This window comes from Dendrobates tinctorius, unplaced genomic scaffold (genome assembly GCF_039654945.1).
Source record: "Dendrobates tinctorius isolate UK_male_01 unplaced genomic scaffold, ASM3965494v1 ptg000073l, whole genome shotgun sequence".
Classification (NCBI taxonomy): Eukaryota; Metazoa; Chordata; class Amphibia; order Anura; family Dendrobatidae; genus Dendrobates; species Dendrobates tinctorius.
Window position 1 is genome coordinate 33543058 of NW_027361741.1, and position 20649 is coordinate 33563706.

The following is a 20649-nucleotide window of genomic DNA, read 5'->3' on the forward strand; positions in this document are numbered from 1 at the left end:
GTGGTCAGAGACCAAGCTGGCATCTGCTGGGTGAATGTGGGTATAGGGACGTGTGGTCAGAGACCAAGCTGGCATCTGCTGGGTGAATGTGGGTATAGGGACGTGTGGTCAGAGACCAAGCTGGCATCTGCTGGGTGAATGTGGGTATAGGGACGTGTGGTCAGAGACCAAGCTGGCATCTGCTGGGTGAATGTGGGTATAGGGACGTGTGGTCAGAGACCAAGCTGGCATCTGCTGGGTGAATGTGGGTATAGGGACGTGTGGTCAGAGACCAAGCTGGCATCTGCTGGGTGAATGTGGGTATAGGGACGTGTGGTCAGAGACCAAGCTGGCATCTGCTGGGTGAATGTGGGTATAGGGACGTGTGGTCAGAGACCAAGCTGGCATCTGCTGGGTGAATGTAGGTATAGGGATGTGTGGTCAGAGACCAAGCTGGCATCTGCTGGGTGAATGTGGGTATAGGGATATGTGTGACGTGCGCTCGGAGACCAAGCTGGCATCTGTTGGGTGAATGTGGGTATAGGGATGTGTGTGACGTGTGCTCGGAGACCAAGTTGGCATCTGCTGGGTGAATGTGGGTATAGGGATGTGTGTGACGTCTGCTCAGAGACCAAGCTGGCATCTGCTGGGTGAATGTGGGTATAGGGATGTGTGTGACGTGCGCTCGGAGACCAAGCTGGCATCTGCTGGGTGAATGTGGGTATAGAGATGTGTGTGACGTGTGCTCGGAGACCAAGCTGGCATCTGCTGGGTGAATGTGGGTATAGGGATGTGTGCTCAGAGACCAAGCTGGCATCTGCTGGGTGAATGTGGGTATAGGGATGTGTGTGATGTGTGCTCAGAGACCAAGCTGGCATCTGCTGGGTGAATGTGGGTATAGGGATGTGTGTGATGTGTGCTCAGAGACCAAGCTGGCATCTGCTGGGTGAATGTGGGTATAGGGATGTGTGTGATGTATGCTCAGAGACCAAGCTGGCATCTGCTGGGTGAATGTGGGTATAGGGATGTGTGCGCAGAGACCAAGCTGGCATCTGCTGGGTGAATGTGGGTATAGGGAAGTGTGCTCAGAGACCAAGCTGGCATCTGCTGGGTGAATGTGGGTATAGGGATGTGTGTGACGTGCGCTCGGAGACCAAGCTGACATCTGCTGGGTGAATGTTGGTATAGGGATGTGTGCGCAGAGAACAAGCTGGCATCTGCTGGGTGAATGTGGGTATAGGGATGTGTGTGACGTGCGCTCGGAGACCAAGCTGACATCTGCTGGGTGAATGTGGGTATAGGGATGTGTGCGCAGAGACCAAGCTGGCATCTGCTGGGTGAATGTGGGTATAGGGATGTGTGCTCAGAGACCAAGCTGGCATCTGCTGGGTGAATGTGGGTATATGGAAGTGTGCTCAGAGACCAAGCTGGCATCTGCTGGGTGAATGTGGGTATAGGGATATGTGTGATGTGCGCTCGGAGACCAAGCTGGCATCTGCTCGGTGAATGTGGGTATAGGGATATGTGTGATGTGCGCTCGGAGACCAAGTTGGCATCTGCTGGGTGAATGTGGGTATAGGGATGTGTACGCAGAGACTAAGCTGGCATCTGCTGGGTGAATGTGGGTATAGGGATATGTGTGACGTGCGCTCGGAGACCAAGCTGGCATCTGCTGGGTGAATGTGGGTATAGGGATGTGTATGATGTGTGCGCAGAGACCAAGCTGGCATCTGCTGGGTGAATGTGGGTATAGGGATGTGTGCGCAGAGACCAAGCTGGCATCTGCTGGGTGAATGTGGGTATAGGGATGTGTGCTCAGAGACCAAGCTGGCATCTGCTGGGTGAATGTGGGTATAGGGATATGTGTGATGTGCGCTCGGAGACCAAGCTGGCATCTGCTGGGTGAATGTGGGTATTGGGATGTGTGCAGAGAGACTAAGCTGGCATATGCTGGGTGAATGTGGGTATAGGGATATGTGTGATGTGCGCTCGGAGACCAAGCTGGCATTTGCTGGGTGAATGTGGGTATAGGGATGTGTGCCCAGAGACCAAGCTGGCATCTGCTGGGTGAATGTGGGTATAGGGATGTGTGCGCAGAGACCAAGCTGGCATCTGCTGGGTGAATGTGGGTATAGGGAATTGTGGTCAGAGACCAAGCTGGCATCTGCTGGGTGAATGTGGGTATAGGGAAGTGTGGTCAGAGACCAAGCTGGCATCTGCTGGGTGAATGTGGGTATTGGGATGTGTGCACAGAGACTAAGCTGGCATCTGCTGGGTGAATGTGGGTATAGGGATATGTGTGATGTGCGCTCGGAGACCAAGCTGGCATTTGCTGGGTGAATGTGGGTATAGGGATGTGTGCTCAGAGACCAAGCTGGCATCTGCTGGGTGAATGTGGGTATAGGGATGTGTGCGCAGAGACCAAGCTGGCATCTGCTGGGTGAATGTGGGTATAGGGATGTGTGCGCAGAGACCAAGCTGGCATCTGCTGGGTGAATGTGGGTATAGGGATGTGTGCGCAGAGACCAAGCTGGCATCTGCTGGGTGAATGTGGGTATAGGGATGTGTGCGCAGAGACCAAGCTGGCATCTGCTGGGTGAATGTGGGTATAGGGATGTGTGCGCAGAGACCAAGCTGGCATCTGCTGGGTGAATGTGGGTATAGGGATGTGTGCGCAGAGACCAAGCTGGCATCTGCTGGGTGAATGTGGGTATAGGGATGTGTGCGTAGAGACCAAGCTGGCATCTGCTGGGTGAATGTGGGTATAGGGATGTGTGCGCAGAGACCAAGCTGGCATCTGCTGGGTGAATGTGGGTATAGGGATGTGTGCGCAGAGACCAAGCTGGCATCTGCTGGGTGAATGTGGGTATAGGGATGTGTGCGCAGAGACCAAGCTGGCATCTGCTGGGTGAATGTGGGTATAGGGATGTGTGCGCAGAGACCAAGCTAGCATCTGCTGGGTGAATGTGGGTATAGGGATGTGTGCGCAGAGACCAAGCTGGCATCTGCTGGGTGAATGTGGGTATAGGGATGTGTGCGCAGAGACCAAGCTGGCATCTGCTGGGTGAATGTGGGTATAGGGATGTGTGCGCAGAGACCAAGCTGGCATCTGCTGGGTGAATGTGGGTATAGGGATGTGTGCGCAGAGACCAAGCTGGCATCTGCTGGGTGAATGTGGGTATAGGGATGTGTATGACGTGTGCTCAGAGACCAAGCTGGCATCTGCTGGGTGAATGTGGGTATAGGGATGTGTGTGACGTGTGCTCAGAGACCAAGCTGGCATCTGCTGGGTGAATGTGGGTATAGGGACGTCTGCTCAGAGACCAAGCTGGCATCTGCTGGGTGAATGTGGGTATAGGGACGTCTGCTCAGAGACCAAGCTGGCATCTGCTGGGTGAATGTGGGTATAGGGACGTGTGGTCAGAGACCAAGCTGGCATCTGCTGGGTGAATGTGGGTATAGGGACGTGTGGTCAGAGACCAAGCTGGCATCTGCTGGGTGAATGTGGGTATAGGGACGTGTGGTCAGAGACCAAGCTGGCATCTGCTGGGTGAATGTGGGTATAGGGACGTGTGGTCAGAGACCAAGCTGGCATCTGCTGGGTGAATGTGGGTATAGGGACGTGTGGTCAGAGACCAAGCTGGCATCTGCTGGGTGAATGTGGGTATAGGGACGTGTGGTCAGAGACCAAGCTGGCATCTGCTGGGTGAATGTGGGTATAGGGACGTGTGGTCAGAGACCAAGTTGGCATCTGCTGGGTGAATGTGGGTATAGGGATGTGTGCTCAGAGACCAAGCTGGCATCTGCTGGGTGAATGTGGGTATAGGGATGTGTGTGATGTGTGCTCAGAGACCAAGCTGGCATCTGCTGGGTGAATGTGGGTATAGGGATGTGTGTGACGTGTGCTCGGAGACCAAGTTGGCATCTGCTGGGTGAATGTGGGTATAGGGATGTGTGTGACGTCTGCTCAGAGACCAAGCTGGCATCTGCTGGGTGAATGTGGGTATAGGGATGTGTGTGACGTGCGCTCGGAGACCAAGCTGGCATCTGCTGGGTGAATGTGGGTATAGGGATGTGTGCTCAGAGACCAAGCTGGCATCTGCTGGGTGAATGTGGGTATAGGGATGTGTGTGATGTGTGCTCAGAGACCAAGCTGGCATCTGCTGGGTGAATGTGGGTATAGGGATGTGTGTGATGTGTGCTCAGAGACCAAGCTGGCATCTGCTGGGTGAATGTGGGTATAGGGATGTGTGTGATGTATGCTCAGAGACCAAGCTGGCATCTGCTGGGTGAATGTGGGTATAGGGATGTGTGCGCAGAGACCAAGCTGGCATCTGCTGGGTGAATGTGGGTATAGGGATGTGTGCTCAGAGACCAAGCTGGCATCTGCTGGGTGAATGTGGGTATATGGAAGTGTGCTCAGAGACCAAGCTGGCATCTGCTGGGTGAATGTGGGTATAGGGATATGTGTGATGTGCGCTCGGAGACCAAGCTGGCATCTGCTCGGTGAATGTGGGTATAGGGATATGTGTGATGTGCGCTCGGAGACCAAGTTGGCATCTGCTGGGTGAATGTGGGTATAGGGATGTGTACGCAGAGACTAAGCTGGCATCTGCTGGGTGAATGTGGGTATAGGGATATGTGTGACGTGCGCTCGGAGACCAAGCTGGCATCTGCTGGGTGAATGTGGGTATAGGGATGTGTATGATGTGTGCGCAGAGACCAAGCTGGCATCTGCTGGGTGAATGTGGGTATAGGGATGTGTGCGCAGAGACCAAGCTGGCATCTGCTGGGTGAATGTGGGTATAGGGATGTGTGCTCAGAGACCAAGCTGGCATCTGCTGGGTGAATGTGGGTATAGGGATATGTGTGATGTGCGCTCGGAGACCAAGCTGGCATCTGCTGGGTGAATGTGGGTATTGGGATGTGTGCAGAGAGACTAAGCTGGCATATGCTGGGTGAATGTGGGTATAGGGATATGTGTGATGTGCGCTCGGAGACCAAGCTGGCATTTGCTGGGTGAATGTGGGTATAGGGATGTGTGCCCAGAGACCAAGCTGGCATCTGCTGGGTGAATGTGGGTATAGGGATGTGTGCGCAGAGACCAAGCTGGCATCTGCTGGGTGAATGTGGGTATAGGGAATTGTGGTCAGAGACCAAGCTGGCATCTGCTGGGTGAATGTGGGTATAGGGAAGTGTGGTCAGAGACCAAGCTGGCATCTGCTGGGTGAATGTGGGTATTGGGATGTGTGCACAGAGACTAAGCTGGCATCTGCTGGGTGAATGTGGGTATAGGGATATGTGTGATGTGCGCTCGGAGACCAAGCTGGCATTTGCTGGGTGAATGTGGGTATAGGGATGTGTGCTCAGAGACCAAGCTGGCATCTGCTGGGTGAATGTGGGTATAGGGATGTGTGCGCAGAGACCAAGCTGGCATCTGCTGGGTGAATGTGGGTATAGGGATGTGTGCGCAGAGACCAAGCTGGCATCTGCTGGGTGAATGTGGGTATAGGGATGTGTGCGCAGAGACCAAGCTGGCATCTGCTGGGTGAATGTGGGTATAGGGATGTGTGCGCAGAGACCAAGCTGGCATCTGCTGGGTGAATGTGGGTATAGGGATGTGTGCGCAGAGACCAAGCTGGCATCTGCTGGGTGAATGTGGGTATAGGGATGTGTGCGCAGAGACCAAGCTGGCATCTGCTGGGTGAATGTGGGTATAGGGATGTGTGCGTAGAGACCAAGCTGGCATCTGCTGGGTGAATGTGGGTATAGGGATGTGTGCGCAGAGACCAAGCTGGCATCTGCTGGGTGAATGTGGGTATAGGGATGTGTGCGCAGAGACCAAGCTGGCATCTGCTGGGTGAATGTGGGTATAGGGATGTGTGCGCAGAGACCAAGCTGGCATCTGCTGGGTGAATGTGGGTATAGGGATGTGTGCGCAGAGACCAAGCTAGCATCTGCTGGGTGAATGTGGGTATAGGGATGTGTGCGCAGAGACCAAGCTGGCATCTGCTGGGTGAATGTGGGTATAGGGATGTGTGCGCAGAGACCAAGCTGGCATCTGCTGGGTGAATGTGGGTATAGGGATGTGTGCGCAGAGACCAAGCTGGCATCTGCTGGGTGAATGTGGGTATAGGGATGTGTGCGCAGAGACCAAGCTGGCATCTGCTGGGTGAATGTGGGTATAGGGATGTGTATGACGTGTGCTCAGAGACCAAGCTGGCATCTGCTGGGTGAATGTGGGTATAGGGATGTGTGTGACGTGTGCTCAGAGACCAAGCTGGCATCTGCTGGGTGAATGTGGGTATAGGGATGTGTGGTCAGAGACCAAGCTGGCATCTGCTGGGTGAATGTGGGTATAGGGATGTGTGTGATGTGTGCTCAGAGACCAAGCTGGCATCTGCTGTGTGAATTTGGGTATAGGGATGTGTGTGATGTGTGCTCAGAGACCAAGCTGGCATCTGCTGGGTGAATGTGGGTATAGGGATGTGTGCGCAGAGACCAAGCTGCCATCTGCTGGGTGAATGTGGGTATAGGGAAGTGTGCTCAGAGACCAAGCTGGCATCTGCTGGGTGAATGTGGGTATAGGGATGTGTGTGACGTGCGCTCGGAGACCAAGCTGACATCTGCTGGGTGAATGTGGGTATAGGGATGTGTGCGCAGAGAACAAGCTGGCATCTGCTGGGTGAATGTGGGTATAGGGATGTGTGTGATGTGCGCTCGGAGACCAAGCTGACATCTGCTGGGTGAATGTGGGTATAGGGATGTGTGCGCAGAGACCAAGCTGGCATCTGCTGGGTGAATGTGGGTATAGGGATGTGTGCTCAGAGACCAAGCTGGCATCTGCTGGGTGAATGTGGGTATAGGGATGTGTGGTCAGAGACCAAGCTGGCATCTGCTGGGTGAATGTGGGTATAGGGACGTGTGGTCAGAGACCAAGCTGGCATCTGCTGGGTGAATGTTGGTATAGGGACGTGTGCTCAGAGACCAAGTTGGCATCTGCTGGGTGAATGTGGGTATAGGGATGTGTGCTCAGAGACCAAGCTGGCATCTGCTGGGTGAATGTGGGTATAGGGACGTGTGGTCAGAGACTAAGCTGGCATCTGCTGGGTGAATGTGGGTATAGGGACGTGTGGTCAGAGACCAAGCTGGCATCTGCTGGGTGAATGTGGGTATAGGGACGTGTGGTCAGAGACCAAGCTGGCATCTGCTGGGTGAATGTGGGTATAGGGAAGTGTGCGCAGAGACCAATCTGGCATCTGCTGGGTGAATGTGGGTATAGGGAAGTGTGCGCAGAGACCAAGCTGGCATCTGCTGGGTGAATGTGGGTATAGGGAAGTGTGCTCAGAGACCAAGCTGGCATCTGCTGGGTGAATGTGGGTATAGGGACGTGTGGTCAGAGACCAAGCTGGTATCTGCTGGGTGAATGTGGGTATAGGGAAGTGTGCTCATAGACCAAGCTGGCATCTGCTGGGTGAATGTGGGTATAGGGACGTGTGGTCAGAGACCAAGCTGGCATCTGCTGGGTGAATGTGGGTATAGGGACGTGTGGTCAGAGACCAAGCTGGCATCTGCTGGGTGAATGTGGGTATAGGGACGTGTGGTCAGAGACCAAGCTGGCATCTGCTGGGTGAATGTGGGTATAGGGACGTGTGGTCAGAGACCAAGCTGGCATCTGCTGGGTGAATGTGGGTATAGGGACGTGTGGTCAGAGACCAAGCTGGCATCCGCTGGGTGAATGTGGGTATAGGGACGTGTGTGACGTGTGCTCAGAGACCAAGCTGGCATCTGCTGGGTGAATGTGGGTATAGGGATGTGTGCTCAGAGTCCAAGCTGGCATCTGCTGGGTGAATGTGGGTATAGGGACGTGTGTGACGTGTGCTCAGAGACCAAGCTGGCATCTGCTGGGTGAATGTGGGTATAGGGACGTGTGTGACGTGTGCTCAGAGACCAAGCTGGCATCTGCTGGGTGAATGTGGGTATAGGGATGTGTGCTCAGAGTCCAAGCTGGCATCTGCTGGGTGAATGTGGGTATAGGGACGTGTGTGACGTGTGCTCAGAGACCAAGCTGGCATCTGCTGGGTGAATGTGGGTATAGGGACGTGTGTGACGTGTGCTCAGAGACCAAGCTGGCATCTGCTGGGTGAATGTGGGTATAGGGACGTGTGGTCAGAGACCAAGCTGGCATCTGCTGGGTGAATGTGGGTATAGGGACGTGTGGTCAGAGACCAAGCTGGCATCTGCTGGGTGAATGTGGGTATAGGGAAGTGTGCTCAGAGACCAAGCTGGCATCTGCTGGGTGAATGTGGGTATAGGGACGTGTGGTCAGAGACCAAGTTGGCATCTGCTGGGTGAATGTGGGTATAGGGACGTGTGGTCAGAGACCAAGCTGGCATCTGCTGGGTGAATGTGGGTATAGGGACGTGTGGTCAGAGACCAAGCTGGCATCTGCTGGGTGAATGTGGGTATAGGGACGTGTGCTCAGAGACCAAGCTGGCATCTGCTGGGTGAATGTGGGTATAGGGACGTGTGGTCAGAGACCAAGCTGGCATCTGCTGGGTGAATGTGGGTATAGGGACGTGTGGTCAGAGACCAAGCTGGTATCTGCTGGGTGAATGTGGGTATAGGGACGTGTGGTCAGAGACCAAGCTGGCATCTGCTGGGTGAATGTGGGTATAGGGAAGTGTGCTCAGAGACCAAGCTGGCATCTGCTGGGTGAATGTGGGTATAGGGACGTGTGGTCAGAGACCAAGCTGGCATCTGCTGGGCGAATGTGGGTATAGGGACGTGTGGTCAGAGACCAAGCTGGCATCTGCTGGGCGAATGTGGGTATAGGGACGTGTGGTCAGAGACCAAGCTGGCATCTGCTGGGCGAATGTGGGTATAGGGACGTGTGGTCAGAGACCAAGCTGGCATCTGCTGGGCGAATGTGGGTATAGGGACGTGTGGTCAGAGACTAAGCTGGCATCTGCTGGGCGAATGTGGGTATAGGGACGTGTGGTCAGAGACCAAGCTGGCATCTGCTGGGCGAATGTGGGTATAGGGAAGTGTGCTCAGAGACCAAGCTGGCATCTGCTGGGTGAATGTGGGTATAGGGACGTGTGGTCAGAGACCAAGCTGGCATCTGCTGGGTGAATGTGGGTATAGGGACGTGTGGTCAGAGACCAAGCTGGCATCTGCTGGGCGAATGTGGGTATAGGGACGTGTGGTCAGAGACCAAGCTGGCATCTGCTGGGCGAATGTGGGTATAGGGACGTGTGGTCAGAGACCAAGCTGGCATCTGCTGGGCGAATGTGGGTATAGGGACGTGTGGTCAGAGACCAAGCTGGCATCTGCTGGGCGAATGTGGGTATAGGGACGTGTGGTCAGAGACCAAGCTGGCATCTGCTGGGCGAATGTGGGTATAGGGACGTGTGGTCAGAGACCAAGCTGGCATCTGCTGGGCGAATGTGGGTATAGGGACGTGTGGTCAGAGACCAAGCTGGCATCTGCTGGGCGAATGTGGGTATAGGGACGTGTGGTCAGAGACCAAGCTGGCATCTGCTGGGCGAATGTGGGTATAGGGACGTGTGGTCAGAGACCAAGCTGGCATCTGCTGGGCGAATGTGGGTATAGGGACGTGTGGTCAGAGACCAAGCTGGCATCTGCTGGGTGAATGTGGGTATAGGGACGTGTGGTCAGAGACCAAGCTGGCATCTGCTGGGTGAATGTGGGTATAGGGACGTGTGGTCAGAGACCAAGCTGGCATCTGCTGGGTGAATGTGGGTATAGGGACGTGTGGTCAGAGACCAAGCTGGCATCTGCTGGGTGAATGTGGGTATAGGGACGTGTGGTCAGAGACCAAGCTGGCATCTGATTGGTGAATGTGGGTATAGGGGCGTGTGGTCAGAGACCAAGCTGGCATCTGCTGGGTGAATGTGGGTATAGGGACGTGTGGTCAGAGACCAAGCTGGCATCTGCTGGGTGAATGTGGGTATAGGGACGTGTGGTCAGAGACCAAGCTGGCATCTGCTGGGTGAATGTGGGTATAGGGACGTGTGGTCTGAGACCAAGCTGGCATCTGCTGGGCGAATGTGGGTATAGGGACGTGTGGTCAGAGACCAAGCTGGCATCTGCTGGGCGAATGTGGGTATAGGGAAGTGTGCTCAGAGACCAAGCTGGCATCTGCTGGGTGAATGTGGGTATAGGGACGTGTGGTCAGAGACCAAGCTGGCATCTGCTGGGTGAATGTGGGTATAGGGACGTGTGGTCAGAGACCAAGCTGGCATCTGCTGGGCGAATGTGGGTATAGGGACGTGTGGTCAGAGACCAAGCTGGCATCTGCTGGGCGAATGTGGGTATAGGGACGTGTGGTCAGAGACCAAGCTGGCATCTGCTGGGCGAATGTGGGTATAGGGACGTGTGGTCAGAGACCAAGCTGGCATCTGCTGGGCGAATGTGGGTATAGGGACGTGTGGTCAGAGACCAAGCTGGCATCTGCTGGGCGAATGTGGGTATAGGGACGTGTGGTCAGAGACCAAGCTGGCATCTGCTGGGCGAATGTGGGTATAGGGACGTGTGGTCAGAGACCAAGCTGGCATCTGCTGGGCGAATGTGGGTATAGGGACGTGTGGTCAGAGACCAAGCTGGCATCTGCTGGGCGAATGTGGGTATAGGGACGTGTGGTCAGAGACCAAGCTGGCATCTGCTGGGTGAATGTGGGTATAGGGACGTGTGGTCAGAGACCAAGCTGGCATCTGCTGGGTGAATGTGGGTATAGGGACGTGTGGTCAGAGACCAAGCTGGCATCTGCTGGGTGAATGTGGGTATAGGGACGTGTGGTCAGAGACCAAGCTGGCATCTGCTGGGTGAATGTGGGTATAGGGACGTGTGGTCAGAGACCAAGCTGGCATCTGCTGGGTGAATGTGGGTATAGGGACGTGTGGTCAGAGACCAAGCTGGCATCTGCTGGGTGAATGTGGGTATAGGGACGTGTGGTCAGAGACCAAGCTGGCATCTGCTTGGTGAATGTGGGTATAGGGGCGTGTGGTCAGAGACCAAGCTGGCATCTGCTGGGTGAATGTGGGTATAGGGACGTGTGGTCAGAGACCAAGCTGGCATCTGCTGGGTGAATGTGGGTATAGGGACTTGTGGTCAGAGACCAAGCTGGCATCTGCTGGGTGAATGTGGGTATAGGGACGTGTGGTCTGAGAGCTTACGTAATGCACTGTGCCAATGCCATGTGAAATTAGCCGTTGCACTGTGTCAGGCCAGTATACATCACCATACCTCAAAGAATGATGTACGGAATTGGGTAGTGGAGGACATTACTCTGATAAAGGGATACTATAATGGTCTATGGGTGATGGACACCAAGCAAAGGATGTGGGTGGGACAATATATCAAGACTGTATGATGTAATCTATTGGACAACAGCTAAAGACAAGATTTGTATACTGCTCATGATTACAACAGCAGAGAACTAGGCTGAAAAAGATACACCAAGCTTATTCTGTCCAAGTAAGACACAAAGCCATGAAAATCACAGAGGTGAAATAGAACATGTGGGACAGATTAGACCCCAAGCACCTTAACTCACTCTAATCCCAGTTGTAAGTCCCCATCTCAGTATTGGTGCTCCATAAATCAAAAAGCTAAAACACACAGTAAGACATGAACTTATTATGTGGAACCAAACTCAAAACTGCCACAACTTACCCAAAAGAGACTGCGCATCTGCTGACCACACGCTTTCCACGTCTGATTGTGACAGCCATCACTGGCCTCCTTTCAACCAATGCCCCGCAAGCTTCTCTTCATCATGTGGGCACAATACAAGTTGCTTATTTTGTATAAATCCTGCCCCTATCCTGCATCCAAAATGGGCAGGGTTAACGGACAGTTGGGAGCGGATCTGCTTTGATTTAGTGACCTGTTTAGAAAGGTCGACCATACTCTGTGCACTGAACTTATTATTCTGCACATAGAACGTTGTATTTTTGGTTGAGCATCACCTGGTTACACAGGACAATGTGATAACATGATCGGTGATTTATTCTTTTTAAAGCAAACAAAGTTGTCTGGCTGGAAAGAAATGTCTGCAGGCATTGAATGTGACTAAAAACTGACGAATCGTGGAAGTGTAAGGGTATGTTCCCACGGTCAGTAACCGGCAGAGCTTTGAATGCAGCACATGTCCGCTGTGTCCAAAGTGCTGCCGGCTTTTGAATGCAGGTGATTCTGCGTGTGTTCATTGATTTGTGCAGAATCACCTCATCCTATACATTGTACTGATGTATTTCTCTTGCGGAGACTCGCGTCTCCACAAGATAAATAGACATGCCGCAGTCTGGAAAGACCCGCCGCATGTCAGTCTCTGCAGGCAAGCCAGAGGCGTCCGTGCACGCATAGTGGGCATAGGATTTCTTGTAATCTCATCCACTATGCTCTAACATCTGGCCGCTGCGCATGTACGCAGAATCCAACCCGCAGCGTTTACTGACTGTGGGAACATACCCTTATGTGCATGCTGTCATGATTCCCTTATACTGTTTACGGTCACATGACACGTGAGATTTGCATACTTGTAGTCACATGTCAACTATTCTCGGTCGTCTTCTCTTCTATAAAAACAAGCCAGAGAAGACTAGTTGGTACATTACAGCAAATATGCAAATCTCTTACATATTATCATGTGACCACCCACTGAATCGTGATAGCGTGCACATTGTCATAATTCGGCAGACTCTACTTCTGAGACGGGACAGCCCCATTAAAAAATATTTTACCTGATGAGTAAGTATTTTAGGTAGCCAGGTCAGACTGGCTGATTGGAACAGAAGCGAGTGGTCCTAGGAACACACTCTGATATTGGTTAGTGTAAGTGAGTCTTTGGGTATGTGCACATGGTAAGTATTTTCTGCGTTTTTGTCAGTTTTATCTCAAACTAAGGTATTTCCTAGTTAAATTACATGAGATTTCTTGTTTGTTTTTTCTTGAATATTTGAAGCAGTTCCATATTTGCAGCAGCATCATTTGTCTTTTTCGCCAGTTCCACTGCTTGGGGGGGAAAAAGTGACAAAACATGTGTATTGTACTTCGTTTTTCCTGACATAAATGTCTGTAGTAATAGTAAATGCTTAACGTTTGCGTATACCTCTTTTAACCCCTTCACCCCCAAGGGTGGTTTGCACGTTCATGACCGGGCCAATTTTTACAATTCTGACCACTGTACCTTTATGAGGTCATAACTCTGGAACGCTTCCATGGATCCCAGTGATTCTGACATTGTTTTCTCGTGACATATTGTACTTCATGTTAGTGGTAAAATTTCATTCAAATAACTTGCGTTTATTTGTGAGAAAAACGGAAATTTGGCGAAAATTTAGAAAATTTCGCGATTTTCCAACTTTGAATTTTTATGCCCTTAAATCACAGAGATACGGCACACAAAAAACTTGATAACTAACATTTCCCACATGTTTACTTTACATCAGCACAATTTTGGAACCAAAATTTTTTTTTGTTAGGAAGTTATAAGGGTTAAAAGTTGACCAGCGATTTCTCATTTTTACAACACCATTTTATTTTTAGGACCACATCACATTTGAAGCCACTTTGAGGGGTCTATATGATAGAAAATACCCAAAAGTGACACCATTCTAAAAACTGCACCCCTGAAGGTGCTCAAAACCACATTCAAGAAGTTTATTAACCCTTTAGGTGCGTCACAGGAATTTTTTTGAATATTTAAAAAAAAATATACATCTAACTTTTTTTCATAAAAAAAATACTTCAGGTTCAATTTTTTTTATTTTACCAAGGGTAACAGGAGAAATTGAACTGCAAAAGTTATTGTGCAATTTGTCCTGAGTACGCAGATACCTGACGTGGGGGGGAACGACTGTTTCGGCGCATGGCAGAGCTCAGAATGGAAGGAGCGCCGTTTGACTTTTTCAATGCAAAATTGGCTGGAATTCAGATTGGACGCCATGTCACGTTTGGAGAGTCCCTGATGTACCTAAACAGTGGAAACCCCCTACAAGTGACCCCATTTTGGAAACTAGACCCCCCAAGGAACTTATCTAGATATGTGGTGAGAACTTTGAACCCACAAGGGCTTTACAGAAGTTTATAACGTACAGCGGTACAATTAAAAAATCATATTTTTTCCACAAAAATGATCTTTTCACCCTCAATTCTTATTTTTCCAAGGGTAACAGGACCCTAAAAGTTATTGTGCAATTTGTCCTGAGTACGCTGATACCCCACATGTGTGGGTAAACCACTATTTGGGCGCATGGCAGAGCTCGGAAGGGAAGCAGCGCCATTTGATGTTTTGGGCTGGAATTGAGATCGGACACCATGTCGCGTTTGGAAAACTCCTGATGTACCAAAACAGTGGAACCCCCCCACAAATGACACCATTTTGGAAACTAGACCCCCTAAGGAACTTATCTAGATGTGTGGTGAGCACTTTGACCCCCCCAGTGCTTCACAGAAGTTTATAACACCCGGGCGTGAAAATAAAAAATTCGTATTTTTTCCACAAACATGATCTTTTAATCACCATTTTTTTATTTTCCCAAGGGTACCAGGAGAAATTGGACCCCAAAAGTTGTTGTCCAATTTGTCCTGAGTATGCTGATACCCCATATGTGGGAGAAAACTACTGTATGGGCACACGTCGGGGCTCGGAAGGGAAGTAGTAACGTTTTGGAATGCAGACTTTGATGGAATGGTCTGCGGGTGTCATGTTGCCTTTGGAGAGCCCCTAATGTACCTAAACAGTGGAAACCCCCCACAAATGACACCATTTTGTATACTAGACCCCCCCAAGGAACTTAACTAGATGTGTGGTGAGCACTTTGAACCCCCCAGTGCTTCACAGAAGTTTACAACGCCCGTGCGTGAAAATAAAAAAATTCGTATTTTTTCCACAAACATGATCTTTTAGTCACCATTTTTATATTTTCCCAAGGGTACCAGGAGAAATTGGACCCCAAAAGTTGTTGTCCAATTTGTCCTGAGTACACTGACACCCCATATGTGGGAGAAAACTACTGTATGGACACACGTCGGGGCTCGGAAGGGAAGCAGTGACGTTTTGGAATGCAGACTTTGATGGAATGGTCTGCGGGTGTCATGTGCGTTTGGAGAGCCCCTGATGTACCTAAACTATTGAAACTCCCCACAAGTGACCCCATTTTGGACACTAGACCCCCCCCACGGAACTTATCTAGATGTGTGGTGAGCACTTTGAACCCCCAAGTGCTTCACAGAAGTTTATAACACTCGGACGTGAAAATAAAAAAATCATTTTTTTCCACAAAAATGATATTTTTGCCCCCAATTTTTTATTTTCCTAAGGGTAACAGGAGAAATTGGACCCCAAAAATTGTTTTGCAATTTGTCCTGAGTAGGCTGATACCCTACATGTGGGGGTAAAACACTGTTTGGGCGCATAGCAGAGCTTGGAAGGGAAGGAGCACCATTTGACTTTTTCAACTCAGAATTGGCTGGAATTGAGATCAGACGCCATGTTGCATTTGGAGAGCCCCTGATGTGCCCAAACAGTGGAAACCCCCAATTCTAACTCCAACCCGAACCCCAAAACGCCCCTAACCCTAGCCCTAACCCTAGCCCTAACCCTAATGGAAAAATGGAAATAAATACATTTTTTTAATTTTATTATTTTTCCCTAACTAAGGGGGTGATAACGGGGGGTTTGATTTACTATTTATGGCGGTTTTTATGTTTGGCGGCTGTCGCACGCTAAAAGACGCTTTTTATTGTAAAAATAGTTTTTGTATCACCACATATTGAGAGCTATAATTTTTCCGTATTTTGACCCACCGAGTCATGTGAGGTCTTATTTTTTGCGGGACAAGTTGACTTTTTTATTGGTACCATTTTCGGGCACGTGAAATTTTTTGATCGCTTTTTATTCCGATTTTTGGGACGCAGAATGAACAAAAACCAGCGTTTCATGAATTTCTTTTGGGGGGGGTGCGTTTACACCGTTCCGCGTGCGGTAAAATTGATAAAGCGGTTTTATTCTTCGGGTCAGTACGGTTACAGCAATACCTCATTTAGGTCGTTTATGTTTTTGTCGGTTTTATGCAATGAAAACTACTTTATATAAAAAATAATTATTTTTGCATCGCTTTATTCAGCGAGCTATAACTTTTTTATTTTTTCGCTGATTATGCTGTGTGGCGGCTCGTTTTTTGCGGGACAAGATGACGTTTTCAGCGGTACCATGGCTATTTATATGCGTCTTTTTGATCGCGCGTTATTACACTTTTTGTTTGGCGGTATGATAATAAATCATTATTTTGCTTCGTTTTTTTTTATTTTTTAAGGGGTTCGCTAAAGGGGTTAACTAATGGGACAGTTTTATAGGGCGGGTCGTTACGGACGCGGCGATACCTAATATGTGTACTTTTATTGTTGTTTTTTTTTTATTATTATTTCCAAAAAATGGATTTATTGGGGGAATATTTTTTTTTTTCTAATTTATTTGGCGATTTTTTTTTTTTTTTTTTTTTTTTTTACACTTTTTTTTATTTTTTTTTTTACTTTATTAAATAGTCCCAGGTGGGACATCACTGTCCTGTGACAGATCGCTGATCTGTCACATCACAGATCACTGTGACAGATCAGCGATCTGACACAGGCACTGCAGAAGGCTTCCTCATGCCTGCGCTTTGCAGGCACTGAGGAAGCCAGCTTCCGCAGGCCCCCGAAGGCCCCCGTCGCCATCTTGGATTCGGGGGCCTGGAGGAAGGGAGTCCCCCGCAGCAGCGCTGCACATTGCGCTGCCGTGGGGGGCTCAGGGAAGCACGGAGGGAGCCCCCTCCCTGCCGATGCTTCCCTTTAACCCCCGGTACACCGCGATCGCGGTGTGCAAGGGGTTAACGTGTCGTGGGCGGTCCGTGACCGCCCCTGACACATCACAGCTGACACCCGGCACAATCAGCTGACACCCGGCCGCGATCAGCGGCGCTCACCACGTGGGCGCCGCTGATCGCGCCGACGTACTATCCCGTCCCCGGTCATACGGGCCCGGGTACCGTGGACGGGATAGTACGTCGGATGGCAGGAAGGGGTTAAAGGGATTATCAAACGAACAAAGTACATTATAATTAATAGATCGTAGATCTACAATTCAATGTGTGTGTACCAAAAGCAAAACACAAAACAAATATCCTGGAATAAAAAAGTAAAAAAATATATTGCAAAAATTGCATGAAGGTAGTAATAATAGTAATAATAAGGGTATTTAGTTAACATAATTTTGATCAAAATAATGTAGAAGCCATCCCGCCACGTCACGGCAACCCTTGTGGGACAGTCCTAACTCTTGTATTTAAAACCTTTCCACTTGTCAAGTGACGTAAATGTGAACAAGGACAGAGGGACTGAACCACCAGTAATAGTATAGGCCAGACAGGATGGATTTTCCAACTCAGAAACAGGGCGGTCACACCCTTATATGCACAGAATGCACAATGAAGCAAATGAGAAACTGGGTCTGAGCAGAAAAAGTAAATTAATGTGCATGCAAAATGTAATTGCATATGAACACATGACCTTTACAGAGAAAACCAAAAGCAAAACACAAAACAAATATCCTGGAATAAAAAAGTAAAAAAATATATTGCAAATATATTGTGGGACTGAACCACTTTTTCTGCTCAGACCCAGTTTCTCATTTGTTTCATTGTGCATTCTGTGCATATAAGGGTGTGACCGCCCTGTTTCTGAGTTGGAAAATCCATCCTGTCTGGCCTATACTATTACTGGTGATTCAGTCCCTCTGTCCTTGTTCACATTTACGTCACTTGACAAGTGGAAAGGTTTTAAATACAAGAGTTAGGACTGTCCCACAAGGGTTGCCGTGACGTGGCGGGATGGCTTCTACATTATTTTGATCAAAATTATGTTAACTAAATACCCTTATTATTACTACCTTCATGCAATTTTTGCAATATATTTTTTTTACTTTTTTATTCCAGGATATTTGTTTTGTGTTTTGCTTTTGGTTTTCTCTGTGTAAAGGTCATGTGTTCATATGCAATTACATTTTGCATGCACATTAATTTACTTTTTCTGCTCAGACCCAGTTTCTCAATTCAATGTGTGTGTGTATATCTATTCTGTCCTTGTGTAATGGCTGTATCTGACCATACAAAAACATGCTTGGCACATACTACAACTGGAAAGCCTAAATAATGTGAACAGAAATCCAAAAAGAGCGGAAAAAACACTTGAAAAATAACTTATTTGTATTCATTAAAAATATCACAAGGAACCTAACTATAATAAATCGGGACAGCAAAGGGTTATGTAGAACATATGATGTCAGGTCAGTATAATCAATGCCTTTAGTCAAAACACAAGAAATCTGTGGGAATGGAAAGTGTTTTCCCCTTAGTGACCCTTCCTGATAGCGGCGGTTGGCACCGTAGGGATTTGATGTAGGCCATCCTCTACTCGACCCTCAACGAACCTCCCTAAAAAGCCACCACCCAAATAAAGTGCTTCAGTGCTCTAGGTAAAGTCTGGCTTGATCAAATGAGTTTGACCATAAGATGCTGTGAAATGAATACCACATCCCAGCTGGACCGGGGAGGAAGCATGAGGATACAGACAGGACAATGTGAGATCCTAGCTGATTCTTTCTGGGAGGTAAAACAAGTTTTTAAACAGGCCCCAAAATGGTTTTCCTTACAGAAATAATTATTTTTGTTTATGGAAAAACCCCTCTAACAACCATGTTTAAGTGGTTAAAAGCCGAGGCCGGAACTCTGCTCCAGCTGTGCCTTTTGGAGGTCGATTCCGACTATTTGATATACCGTAGCTCCTGAACCCTGTCCACACATGCGGATCCCTTCAAGGGATGTTACTATTACTAATGAAGGAATGATTTAATCCATACTGCCACTGAAGAATGTAGGAACTCCGTTAAACTGTTAGGACTCACTCATGTATAAATGATTGGAAAGCACTAAGTACTAGGACTAATGTTATACTATTGGGCAGTCCTCATCAGTGTTGTGTTTTGTTTTTTTTTTTGTTTTTTTTCAGGAGAAAATACATTGCAGCAGGCTGCGAGTGTCTCCTCAATTCAGCTGACACTCTCCCAATCTATTTTATAGGTGTGGGCAAAAAAAAAATCTGACTGCACTTAGATATCTTGCGAGTGCAGTCCTACATCTGCGGACTAAGACAATGAAGAAGATGGAGAAATTATGTTCTCCATCTTCGCATCAACTGTGCTACGATTCTTTATGAGCGAATCGGATCGCAATAACCTGACCCTGATCAAAACCCAGATCAGCGTTTGAGCCAAGTGTCATTTACATAATTGAAGCAATTTTCAGAGAATCACGTGTGAGTGAGCACTTAGTGGTGTCTGACCACAACCTGGTTGACTGTTTCCCATAGCAACAAGCAGAATTGGGAATTCAGTTTCCAACTATAAATATGAAACCGTGCAACATAATTAAGGCACGTATATTGCAGGTCTCTTAGGCTGGTTTCACACTAGCGTTTTTTAGCGCTGCGCTTCGTGCGTGTCCATGCGTCCTGCGCCCCTATCTTTAACATGGGGGCGCATGGTCTAGCGTATGCACGTGTTCGTATGCGTTTTTTGTAGTGTGCGCCTAGGCGCGCCGGATGCAACCTGTTGCATTTTTAATCCGTCCGACCTGTCTCAAAAAAACGCATGTGCACGCTTGCGCAGGAATGCGCAAAAGAAATCACATTAGTCTATGGGAACGCAGGCGTGCGCATGGACAATCGCATGCGTTTTAAGCGTTAACATGGCTAGAAACTAGTTAAAACTCATGCGCCTAAAAAAGCAAACTCATCCAAAAGGCATGATGCGTTTTTTGCATGCGATTCTATTGCGCATGAAGTGCAGCGCTAAAAAACGCTAGTGTGAAACTAGCCTGACGGTCACTCTGTTCTCAAATGTGAGGACATGGTCCATAGTGCAGTCACTTCATGCGAGTGTCCTGGCTTCTCCTGCTGTATAGATATCCGCCACATAATGTTACTTTGGATACCTAAATTACTTTCCTTTTCTAAAATGTAGTATAGGAAAGGAGCAAAATTAATCTCTTATTTATAGCTGTACTGTTATAACTTAGATACACAAAAGGGTTTAACATAACGTTCCCCTGTAGTCTCCTACCTTGGCTCTCCAGAGTCATCACTTACTGCCCTTCGTGTTTGTTCCCACCAACGTCGCAATTTCAGATGTGAATATCAGTGGTCATAAAAGTGCCTGCAGATCATATTTAATGATGGCTTTTGGGCTATGACTTTGTTCATAACTTTCCTTTACACCTAAGCATCTCCATAATAAAGAGCTACCTCCTAGTAATACCCACATGTGTCAGATATTCTGTTAAAACTGATGTTCTTATCCCAGGCACCGCTGGAGAAGGATGAATTTCTGGCATGGCAGCATGATTTAGAAGTAAATGATAAAGCTCCGACACAGGCTCGGCCAACTGTATTTCGCTGGACTGGCGGTGGGAAGGAAATTTACCTATCTGGGTCATTTAATAACTGGGGGAAGATTCCTCTCATAAGGAGGTACGTCCTTCTAATATATAAAATATATGCAAATGTATATAAAAACTGAATTATGTCTGTGGGAACGTATGAATAACCCTT

At 48.9% G+C, this 20649-nt stretch overlaps 1 protein-coding gene across 1 annotated transcript in view; it reads left to right on the top strand.

The window, feature by feature from the left end:
• The window catches only part of PRKAB1 (protein kinase AMP-activated non-catalytic subunit beta 1), a 48279-nt gene that overhangs the window by 16732 nt on the left and 10898 nt on the right, over positions 1-20649 (top strand). The window contains exon 2 of the mRNA XM_073582719.1: positions 20402-20568. Coding sequence (XP_073438820.1) covers positions 20402-20568 — 167 coding nt within the window. The remainder of the gene's footprint in view (positions 1-20401; positions 20569-20649) is intronic.